Source organism: Pholis gunnellus, assembly GCF_910591455.1.
Source record: "Pholis gunnellus genome assembly, chromosome: 8".
In the NCBI taxonomy this organism is placed as follows: domain Eukaryota; kingdom Metazoa; phylum Chordata; class Actinopteri; order Perciformes; family Pholidae; genus Pholis; species Pholis gunnellus.
In genome coordinates, this window is record NC_136534.1 from 21,429,983 (window position 1) to 21,442,660 (window position 12,678).

At 43.8% G+C, this 12,678-nt stretch overlaps 1 protein-coding gene across 1 annotated transcript in view; it reads right to left on the reverse strand.

Moving 5' to 3' along the window:
• Positions 1–12,678, reverse strand: part of iglon5 (IgLON family member 5) — a gene marked incomplete at both ends in the record, with an annotated part of 93,081 nt that overhangs the window by 3,105 nt on the left and 77,298 nt on the right. The window contains 5 exons of the mRNA XM_079164092.1: positions 486–606; positions 883–1,014; positions 7,641–7,760; positions 9,475–9,707; positions 12,176–12,254. Coding sequence (XP_079020218.1) covers positions 486–606; positions 883–1,014; positions 7,641–7,760; positions 9,475–9,707; positions 12,176–12,254 — 685 coding nt within the window. The remainder of the gene's footprint in view (positions 1–485; positions 607–882; positions 1,015–7,640; positions 7,761–9,474; positions 9,708–12,175; positions 12,255–12,678) is intronic.

The following is a 12,678-nucleotide window of genomic DNA, read 5'->3' on the forward strand; positions in this document are numbered from 1 at the left end:
CCCCACTAACAGATGCAGCCCAATTGCACATCTGTTCTGTTCCCTCCTTTTCTCTGTTATCACCTGCCGTATCTGTTTTTTAATATCGCTGAACTCACAGTTCAACAGGTCTCATTTACATACTTTCTGTTTGTGTTGTCAGGTAAATGATTGGTGTAGTAATTTGACGTCATTGTGGCTCATAAAAGCTACATATTAACCAGGCAGGCTGTTATTCCTGTGCTGCTGCACTGAGACGTTGACCAATCAACGACGTTACAAATCAAAACCTCTACAGCCTCCAAACCGTGTCTTTACGGCATTGTTTCAGAAGCTGAGTTTTAGACATCAATACTGAAATGCAAGGCCAGCGTTTATTGATTTATTTCACTCTGAAGTGCATTTTTCAAAAAGGTTAATTTTGTGCGTGAAACGCATCAGCTTAGTGAGAGCTGGCTTAAAGTCTGGACCAGAAACATGAACACTGAACTCTTTGCTGGTCTCACCTGTGGTCATCTTTGTACCACTCGAAGGAGGCTGGCGGGACCGCCATGGCTTCGCAACGCAAGATGGCGGTCTTACCCAAATGCGCTGGCATGTTCTTCATGTCTGTGATCATGGGAGGGTCTGGCAGAGAAAAAACGAGGGAGGAAGAGGGAATTCAGCAATTAGTATACATGTGCATTCACCGAGAAGTCGAGTCAGGTCAGTACAGGGTTGCAAACCAGGTTGAAAACTCCCACCGGAGAGAGCAAAATTAAGATGTATGAATTCATACATAATAATGCATGTTTAGTATTAACATAAATCATTTATACACCATTGTGCTACAACACTTGGAGGTCCAGTGTGACTTGAATTATCACCGTTGGGCTGTTGTGTGGCACAGAGAGGAATACTTACAGTTGACCGTCACCTTGACTTTGCGCTGATCGGGTGAAGCCACTCCATTGTTGGTGATGCATTCGTAGTCCTCGGCCTGCTGCCTCTTGATCTCTGTGATGTCTAAGAACTCGCCGTCACTCACCAACCCGTCTATTGACATAAGGCAGATGTCAAGGGTCACTATACATCAAATGCATGGTGACTCAGGCTACTGATTTAAGGGTTACCGTGTGATACTGCGACAGGTGGACAGACAACCAATTTGTAGATGAGATGATTTATGAGAATGGGGGAGGCACCACACATACATCAGATATCAACATGTAAGGAAATCAATATCATGATTTTCATAAGAAATTGATGTATCAAAAAACCAGATTACAGATATGCACATCAATGTTTAATGCAATGAACTGAGTTTTATGTCTCAATTCTTTTCTCCCTTTTCTTACATTGCGTCTTGGAATCATTTTTCGTCGTTTGTATAACATGAAATCAATGAAGAATTATGACACAAAAAATAAATAAATATGATGACACTGATTTAACAACAAACCCTGATTAAATATCTGTGATATCTGTAAGAACAATGTATTACATTTTAATAATTTTTGTCCCATGACCCAAGCTTAGTGACTCAAACGGTTTTGTTCATTCAAATAATGGGTCGGTTGGTGAATTTTTGTATCGATGCAAACATGACTTGACAGCAGTGACACCATTACTTTGAATGCGTCGGGGGAAATTGTAAGCTCTTCTTCCATGCATTGGACACACCAGGGTGATCGCCTGTTCTTTAGATTAAGTATTTGGAAGAATATTTGACTCTTATTTGATGTTGACAAACTCCCAGGTGCACCCAAACCGAATTAGTTAGTCTCTCACTCTTTTTCCTTGGAGCGACAAACAACCATCGAATGTCTTCAGAGGGGAGAGTCGAGGAGACGGGCTACAAGTTATTGCTCCTTCATGTGAGGGAATGGATGTTGGGAGTGTTATTGGATCGACAGCGGCAGAGAGAGAGAAGAAGAATGAGAATGAGAGTGCACCCCCCCCCCCTCCTCCTCCTCCTCCTCCTCCCTGCAAGTCTTAGCAGCCAGCTGTCTCATAGCCTCCAAAACCATTAGGCCTTCTTTTCCTCCCCTTTACCCCATTAAAGAAGTCAGACTGTGGAACATGACATAATATATAATCTCACCACTAACAAGGAAATCCAGCACTTAAATTGCCGCTCACTTTTCCCTTTCAAAGCCCTCCTAAACATACACACAACCATTGTCAATCAGTGGACCTTTACTTGCCCTCGCAAACACACAAATGGCGCCTGAGCGCGTTTGTGAGCAACACCGACTCAAAAACACACACACTAAAAAGACGCTAAACTCCATGATTATTCCTGTCAGAGATTACCGCGCCGGTTCTAATTGAAGATTATACTGGAGGATTATTAGTGTGGCTACTGAGCTGGAGACGATTATTTGCAGCTGCTGCGGCAGAGGCTGAGCAGCAAGCGACAACCGCGGTGATGGCTGCTTGTGCCACCCGAGCAAGTGCAGGCAGGCGCGCTTGCTGATGTGGTGGGTGCAATGGTATTCACTCATTCCATTAGTTTGATAAATATAGCTCTCCTGTGACATCTCCGTCAAGCAAGCAGGGCACCCAACTTTGCCAAAGGGGTGGGGGGGGGGGGGAGCTGAGGCGGTATCTCGGGGGTGGGTGGGGGTAGCGGAGAAACAGGTATAATCAGACAACTAGCACTGGAGAAATTACACACAAGGCTGTTACAGATGACTTCCAAGGAATAAAAAGGACAAAGAAAATAAAAAAAATGAGAGCAATCGAGCGCTAGAGAGCGCATTACAGACACGGAGAGCGCAGTAATTTGCAAGCGAAACCGAGCCAGACACTGAAAGAGATACACGGATATAAAGATAGAGCAAAAAGAGAGAAACAGCAACATAAAAGTTGAGACGTCAAGTTGAGTATTTGATGTGGTCAGTTCTTTCATGGACTTTTCATCTTCGGCACCTATGTGTGATGTAATATGACAGCGCAGAGCAGCCCTCTCACACTCCCTTTCCCTCCCTCCCTCTCCCTCCCTCTCCATCCCCTGAGATCTCTGGTCTGGCATTGCACACCTCTCTACACTTTGGTGGGAGATCATATCTGACTGGAGCCGGCCCCTGGCACTCCTACAATGGCCTGTAAAATACATCTCCATCAACCACTTATGGCTTTTGAAGGAGCCTGACTCCTGACCACCAGAGATAGTTGGATTGCACCTGAGAGAGAGGGGGGGGGGGGGGGGGGATGATCAGGCGCTCTGGCCTGCCCTACAGTGAAACTGTGCTCTATTTCCCCGGCAGCACTTTGAGCCTGTCTAGATCATCAGGGCAATTGATTTCTCTGCTCCTCTTATCCATTTCCATTACAAAAACTACCGTCCAGGCAGAGAGGACTGATGTTGGGTAACAACAGAGCAGGATGGACAGCCTGACAGACTAAAAAAACCTGTCCTTTGGAAGAATGAAGAGATGAAAGGTGTGTTAGTCGAGCTAAATGTAGCTACAGCTGAATTTAAACCAGCAAGGCCACTTTGTCCCAGGGCTTCTAACGCGCAGATACCTAAAATGAATCCACAGTCTTCCATTCAGGTAGTTAACTACACACTCTTTCCACAGTTACATTTCTTTTATGGAGCCTGACACCGGTATTCTTTATTATATTTTCTTGTGGTCAACAAATCCCATAAAAAGACCAACAATAAATCAATCCTGCATAACTAAAGCCTGATACATCTTATTCATTGATTTGTATTAAGTAAGTGTCCAGTCCTTGCATTCAAGTCCCAAAACAAGCAAGTCCTGAACAAGTAAAAATGCATTCTTCACCAAATGTAATACCATTTGCAGTTTTGCATACTGCAATTCATTTGTTGTTGACCACCGCATGGTTTTTGTACAAGGACGAAACCATCTTTGGTATCTTTTGGTAATGTTAGTTTCATGATTCTCTTTGGTCTTGGCGGAAGATATAAAGTATTTTAAAGTCAAGAGGCTCAAGTCCAAGTCAAGTCTCTTTGATTTTGTCAAATCGAGTCTAAAGTTATCATATTTGTAACTCAAATAGAGTCCACACCTCTGGCCAGAGACCTCCATTGATACACCTTTGAATCGTTGACATGTTTCTTCATCACCATAAACATGGGCACTAGTTTATCTTTAGTAAATCCACCGTCCACCTTCCTGGTGCTGTAATGTGTCTTAATCCACGGCAGAAAAACAGTTCCCAAGAAACCCAATATTTACTCCTGTTTCAGTAACATTTGCTCAACCCTGCAGTGCCTGACTGTTATAGGAAATCATTTGTCATTTAAAAAAAGATTAAGCTGCATATTTCAAACCATTTTTTTCCAGACATTTGTCTTCAGTATGAACAAATGCGCTTGAGGCTGAGGCTACCCAAAGGGAAGAAAAGTTTCAGACACGGATTAAAGCACTATTAGTTTTGGTCTTTTAGAAGAATATTGCCTTCAACTTTAACATAATAAACATTTTGATAAGGACCCAATACATGCGTTTACTTAAGTAATTGTGACAAAAATATGTACTGAGCTGGACAAATTACAGTTCAAAAATAAACTTGTGAGTGCTCTCTGGCAACGCTTTCCTGCCTTTTCCAATCATCTGACTTCCACACTCAACCTGCACACCTGCTATTCATTCTCTCGTAAAGCCACACCTGTCCCTCATCAACTCCACTCAGGATATATGCCCACACACGAGCGCGTCGTTTTTTAACATCAGCCTTGCTGCCATAGCTGTAGCACAGCATTTGAGTCACTGTTCATGATTCCTGTCAGTTTCTGTGTTTTACACGTGTCCTTTTTGGATTTGTTTGGGTCTGCTGACTGCTTGGCTACCTTCCCTTTTCAATCCTACCTGCTCTGTTGTCGTCAGGCATTTGGATCCACACAACATCCAAAACGTTTAAGTCTCAAAAAATCTAACTCCCTCACAAATGTATACACTCTTTATGCTTATTATGTTCCTTACTTCTAAGTGAATCGTGCATGCCTCCTCCTCCACACCACAAGAAGCAACCATGCATTCATTCGTTCAAGCTAAGCCCACGAGTGTTTTAACGGATGGGATGTCAAATGATAAGGCCCTGATGCGCTGGTGTATTTAACAGAATGAGACAGCGTGTCTGTATGTCTCTTGAGTGGGTCAGCTGATGGATGCCAGTGAGAGTGAATGGGTGCGACAGATATCTGTGCTTTGGTGCAGATGAAGCTGGCGGCGCCTGCAACGAGCGCAGATTAGCGCCACTATCTGTATGTAAGAAACCGGTAACCGCTCAAGTTGCAAAGGACTTGAAGACTGAGCAGGTCTCGGTCTCAGCTCTAAGGTGTTGCACCTCCTCATCTTCCACCACCGCCTGACACACAAGCACATTTTCCACTCAACCTCCACGTATACTGCTCGCCACAACCCCCCCCCCCCCCCCCCCCCCCCCCCCCCCCCCCCCCCCCCCCCCATGCAGTTTCTCTATGCAGTCTCTGAGTAATGGGGACAGATGGCTGGCAGCTTCTTGCTGTTTCTTTGGGCTAGTCCGCCCCCACCTCTTCCTCCAAACGCCCCTGGTCTCCTGCAACTGATGGCTTGGTTGCACAAACTCCCACGGAATAGCAATGCAGCCCCTATCTCTTCCACTGCAAGCTGAGGGGGTTTTTGAGGGGGGGGTGGCTAGAGAGGGAGGATTACTGCTGACAGAGGAGAAATGCTGTAGGCTTGCATATGAGGACAACCGCACAGTTTGTGATGTAAGGTGGTGTGTGTGTGTGTGTGTGTGTTTGCTGCAGGTGTGCGTTCTTGAATGCTTTACTTTTCTCCTCTATTTTTGGGTGTCGATGATCACTATGGGCTTGTCCCTTTTTTGAGGTTCTGTGAAGGTTCACAAACACTGACTGTGCAGAAAAGGACATTACATGCACAGCAGACTAACCCAGGGACAAACAAGGGAGAGAGAGGAGGAGGGACAGACCTTTTGAGCAAGCCCAAAGCTGTCTGCAAGTACAGCAGTGCAGTATAGACTGTGCATTTATTTGCAGTGTACAGTATGATTACAGCGTGTTGAGTAGTTGTTCACACTGACCTTTTTATCATTGCTGTCTCTGTGCTGCAGTTGATCTGCGTTTCTGCTGCTGTCGTCAAGCTACAACTCAGCCAATACTGCTGTGTGATGAAAACGCTTTAACCAAGACTTTTGCGACACGGATACAACGCCAGCCGCACAAGAGTCCATAACTTAAATTTCAAAACACAGAAACCTTTTAGAATGAGGATTTTTTTCTGTAATATCTCCCTTAACTGTTGAAGTTCAAAAGTTCAATCTAAGATAAACTTTGGAACTTATTGGCATACATCTCGCACAACAAACAAAATTCAGTGTCATGGAGCTCATGCAATATATTTGAGCCAAACTGATAGGAACAACAAATAATAGAACACTACATAAGTCAAAAGAGATAAACATTCTTTGCTTAAATGTTGAAAGTTACATTAGGGTCATTTGAGTCATAGCACAATTGTATATTCAGTACAGAGCAATTTTCTTCATGTACCAAACAATGATACAGCACTGCCTTTACAGTTTTAACAAGAAAGGCGTTTAGGGTTGCGTGGTGGCTATCTCTGTCGACTCAGAGCAAGAGGGGCCTTGACGGCCCTTCTGTGTGGCGTTTGCATGTTCTCCCCAGCGTAGGTTTTCTCTACATTCTCCTCTCGCCCACAGTCCAAAAACATGCAACGTAGGTTAATTGAGGACACTAGAGAGTGTCAATGTCCTGATAAACCAGCTGATGTGGTACAGTAGAATAACGTCATTCATGCAGATGTATAATACAACGCAATTGCACGTAGGGCATCCAGATGGCCAGCAGCTTCACTGGCAGTATCAATACGGCCCTGGCAGTATCAAATAGGCAGTATAAAAGGTGTTTTGAGAGAGTGTGAGTCGCTGCAACCACAAGAGGTCCTTGATCATCTGTCCATAAATGAGCGCCAAAAATATTATGCAGTTTGATGTAGCACTATGCAAGGTTAGCTGTGGACAGACACGGAGATGTGCACACACTCATTCATACGACCGATCTCTTTATCTCTTGGTGGAGATAAAAAATATAATAAAATCTCTAAAAGCCATGTTTTGTTTTTTTGCCATTTGTGGTGATAAAGGTAGGAACAGAGAAAAAGGGAATAAATGCAGTGCTGAATCTAATGGATTTAACTTCAACTATCAAGTCCTGCATCCTGACCACTCTGAACTAGTTCTGATTCCACACAATGATGGTTGCTAAAAATAGCTGATTTAAGTGGCTGTTAGCGTAGGTTGGCATCGTGATGCTGGTTGACAGGGTGGATGAAGACAGATGCTGATGATTACAGGTGGCACGGTGGGAATAATTACGTATAATGTGTGGTTATTTGGGAGAAAACATTGGGACATAAGGAGACATACCGAGAGTATGAATTTAAGATGGTGACAGACTTAACAGCTGGGTTTAAGAGTGATGACACAGGTATGTGGGATAAAGACTTGGACATGAGCTGAATGCTGATAAGCCTTTAGGAAGAAAATGGGGAGGAAAAAATAAAAGACTATAAGACTATAAAAGAGGTTAGGGATGAATGTGAAGTCAGGGAGATAAAGGTGAAGCTGTGAACAAGAGATCTCTGGATGTGGTGACAAGCACGAAAGATGGGGTGGCTTACATTTCTGGTCTTTCCAGGTGACGGTGGGCTCTGGGCGACCCACTGCCAGGCAGTAGAGGTTTACATTCTCGCCTTCGTTCACCGACACATTTTTTGAGATGTTGACAATTCTGGCCGGCACTGAAAAACAAGATCATGCCATTAAAATATGACCTCAAAATCCCCCTTTTATTTCATAAATTATTGATGAGGTATGGCCCTCAGCCTATTAAGGTGCTTAAGGTATGATGCAAATCCGTGCACCTAAGACAGAGAGGCAATCAGCTGATTAATGATCACTGCGCTCACTGAACTGTGCAACAATATGCTTGTCTGTCTGCTTAAAATGCACTGAATTCTAAATTACTGCAAATGGGAATTGAGAAATCTCCTTCTCCTGACATTTAATCCATTTTAAAGAAAATTCATAGAAGTGGTTGTCAGAATTCTGACTTTTTAGGTGACTGGCCACTCCTGGATACTGCTTTGCCCCGAACTCACAAAGTGTTGGCGCGCTATGCATGTATTTAGTTTGATAACATGATGGCCTCTTGAATTTAAATGGCCCATTATCATTGCTTTTAATGAGCTCGGCCCTGAAATTGCTTTTTTTTTGCAAGACATCTACCGAGGATCCCATTTTTCTCTATCTTGCTGGAGTTGAATACTTGCAGCGATAAAGCACAGATTGGAGTGGCGGTAAAGCTGCTCCTGCTTGATGCACTGACTTGAGGGTATAATTATTTAGTGTGATATCAAGCTAGGACTCGAATTGCAGGCGACTTGGAATTAGGTATATATGGTCATCTGTGCCAAGCTTTGCACCCTGCAGACAAGAGTTGTTTGTTTGGCTGCAGTACGATGTGAAAACTCTCTTAGTAAGCAGCTGACATTGTCTCCGCCACCCGTGAGCTGTGAGCCAGACCTCGTGTTTTTCATCCCAGCAGAATTTACCCTAATATAGCCCGTGACAAATTTTTCACTTTCATCCTGTCGGTGGTGTATTAATGAAATCTGCACAACGGACTATCCAAAATATGCAAAAAAGTAACACATGCAGGGGGAACAGGTCTGAGATCCATCCTCTGGGCAGTTCTGTGCCAATACATCATGTCACTCAGGATCAGTCAGACTCTCACTCACTTAGTTACTGACTTGATGACTGAGCCCCAGTCGTGGTCCTGCACTGTCAGTTATTAAGTCAGGCACTATGGACAGCCCCCCCCCTGTGTACCGCATCTCCTCCTCATCCATCTGATCTTCCTAACTCTTATGAAGACAAGCAACCCTACCTGGCCACATGGAAATAACAAATGAGCTTAGACTTGGCCTTGTTATTGAAACTGACTTTCTGCTTATCTGTCTGCTGCAGTAGACCTTCTTTACTGAAGCCGCACACATACACAGGCCAGCTAAGCTTTCAAAACACCAGCAAATAATTGCAGTTTGATATAAGCATAAATACCAACCTTGTATACTCAAACAAGTATACAAGGTTGGTATGATGGAAAACTATCTACCTAGTTTTCCATCATAAATGTAACTCTGATTTAATAGAAAAGGAACACTGAAACGTAACCATAGAAAATCTTGTTTGCTTCCCCTGCTGTCAAACCTCAATCACACCCAATACACAGCACTACGCTTGGATGAATGACGAAATGCATAATTAAGCCATTTAATTTGTATCCAAGGGTGCTTACAGTAACATCGATGCACACATTGCTTTTATTTGCATCACATCTGCAGGCTCCGGATATATCAGAGAAATGAGTCACTTATACTGGAAACAGTAAACACTTTAAAATCCCTTTTTTATAACCGATTCCTGTTCAGTCTCGACTCGGCTGTTCACCTTGGACAATGAGGTAGACGTGGGCAATGCGGGGCTTGTTATTGGCCTGGAAGCTGCAAGTGTAGGGCCCCTCGTCGGATACTTGCACCTCGTCGATGTGGATGGAGAAGTCACTGTTGTTGCTGTTGGCCAGCGTCACACGCTTGTCCAGCGACCACTTGTCCGTCCCCGTGAACAGGATGTTGGAGCGGTTCAGCCAGGCCTTGTGGGTCACCTCCTCGTCGATCCGACATCTGAGAGGACCGGAAGTGAGAGACACGAGTAGGGTTGATGCTATATACCGCTGAGAGGTTTTTAATCGTTACATACAGCTGTACAAACGGGTGACATGTCAACATAAAAGTGTTTTGGTACAGTGTTGCACACAGCTGACGAGCGTCAATGCACCTCAAAATAGTTGGACACCATTTTCCTAAAGTATACTCCCTCTTTTGGTGTGTTTTTTTTGGTGGGGAACGCTGAAAAACATGTTCGTCCAAAATCTCCCATTGGTGTTCAAATACATGGGAATACACAATACAATGGAGAAAAATGGGTCGAATTATAAAAAATACGGCGGGGGTCAGTTATAGGAAATCCAAGAGGTTGTGAGCAAAGCGTTGCATGAAAAGTGTAAATCATTATTCTCTTTACAGCTTGGTTTTGTCTTTAAGATAACATGAATGAAGTCCAAGATAGAAATGTGTGGAAACAAGGAAGGATATGAGTGAGTGTGTTGATTAATAAAGTGCAGTAAATCCCTGGCGTTGTTCCAAAAAGGATGTGGCACGCTTCAAAAACAGGAACCACGGTCCAAAGGTGTGACTTCAGTTCTTGGCTTGGCCACTAGATGTCCTTACCCAGCTTCAACTAGCTGCAGGGCCAGGCCTCTATTGTCCTCATGTTTAATTGATGTGACCTGGATAAATATCAAGGTTGAGGTAGATCACTTGCCAAGTCAGTGGCAGTGACACCACAATGCAAAACAGCTACAGTGCAGGTTAGCCTGGAAGTCTTTTATAAACTGGGCTGATGGTCAGGTGGACACGTGACCTGAGGGCCAAGCAGGTTTAGAAAAAGAGCAAAAGAAGAAGAAAATACTTCATGTTGATTAGGTTTTGCGCCTGGTTAATTTAGATAAAGAGACGCTAAAGTAAGAAATCCCACCATAAAGAAGATCATTAACTGTGTACAAACAATCTATTCATCTATTTTTAAAATTAATCACTTCTGCACTGATGGTGTTGCTACAGGACTGCAAACCCAGAGGAAATGAGCACCATAATAGCATCAAATGTGCCTCGTCTTAATGGGCCGCATCAAAGCCAACACAACGGCATTGTCTCAAGCATAACACAAGTATTTGTGCCACTTGGGCAAAAGTGATTTTACATGAAAATGGATATTATTTATGAAGCTGTTTAGTCTGCTGTTTGTCAGCTACCGACTGTCCAGAGCAGACTAAACGTACACGCATCTGATTACAGAATGTGCCATCACATCACTACTGAGTGTCTGTACCCTGAAATCAAACTTCCAGAATAATATCTGGAGCATCGCAAGTACAGTTTTGAAGCGGGTTGTGTTTCGACAGAGGGGACTCCAAGGACACGAGCCTGAGGCATCGGGAGATGGTCAACAAGAAGGAAACTCAAGAAAACATATTTCTGGCAGAAGAAAAACCAGGTTTATTTTTTCAGACTTTGATCTCATTGAGTTATGTTACCTCTTTAAAAGTATTCAAATAAAACACTGAAGGAATAATCAGCCTTTGCTTGAAGTGGTCAAGTGTAGACTCAAGCAACATGTATAAAAGGAGCCACAAGTAGTGGCACAGCTTTATGTTTTCACAGTGAATAGTCCAAAAGGTCGGCTGGTTTAAAGAACTGAAGGGGATTACCACTAGCCAATAAAAAGGATTTGAATTTGCTCGAGCACAGCTTTACAGATACCAAATTGTAAAGGAATAAATAGTGACATTGAAAGCACATATTTTCCCGAAACCCAAGTGCGTTCAGTTTAGAATTGTTGGTCTTTAAACACCCAGATAAATTCTATAGATTTGACTTCTCCACTGCGTCAATAGAAGAGCTTCAGGCTACACGTCCTGATCACATTATAGATCAGCCTTCATGGTTGTTTGATTCCCAACTTTGAGAGAGACTTGTTGATGTTGACAAATATTGACAGACCTGTAATATGTTTGACTTTGGTGGAAGGCTCTTCTTGCAAGAGAAAACTAAACTTTGTTCAGAGGCTTAAATGTGATGTAAGTAATGTTGACTTGGATTTTTTTTTTTTCGCTACTGAATGCACTGCCAAGCCTGGTCACATCCACACGACAGGAAAAAAAACCCAACTTGGCTATTTTTCTGCTTGGTTGGGAGCCGGGGAGAGCTGTGATTTCTACTTTACCACTCACAGTTAGTCAAGTGTGGTTGGACGCGGAGGAGGTCCGCCCACCGAGCTGACCCATACATCATTATTGTTACACCTAAGTAAAAGGTGATTGCAGACAGACGGCATGACTCCAGCGACATGTGACAGTCATTATCATTCAATTAGCTACAGGACAAATATGGCACAATTTGGGGCGCCTAATTGAAGTTATGTGACGGAGAATTGGCAATTAAACCAGCATGACAGGTGGGGGGGGGGGGGGGGGGGGGATGCAAACGTTTTTCATGTAATTAGTGGGTGCAGGTGTAGGATCAGTAGTTACCTCAAAGTGACTCTTTCTCCTTCCAACACTGTAATGTTGTCCGGCAGGTGTCCGAACTCTCCTCCGTGCACACTGGAAGCTGCAGAGAAAAATGAGAGAAGAGACCGGTGAGCATCCAATCATGGCACCAGACGCTGGCGTTCATCAATCTCAGGTCGGGTGCTTGAGAATCGACTACCTCGCCCAATGAGGTTGGGCGGGGGGGATGTGCTCCGTATCCTGAAGGGAAAGTAATAAATATACTAAACAAAAGAGTCACAACGTCTGCACTGACCCCCATACTTGAATAATGATTTGGTTTTACCCTGCATTCTGGTGGGATGCGCGCTCATTGAACAGCGCTGATAATGAGCCAAGGGAAGAGGATTCACGCGGAGCTGCCGGAGCGTGAAATGAAGGGACAGCAACGGTAACAGAAGGGATGCTCATCCTGCCTACCAATACACACACGCACTCCTGAGAACAGAGGCACATGCTTACAAAAGCACAAACACGCACACACT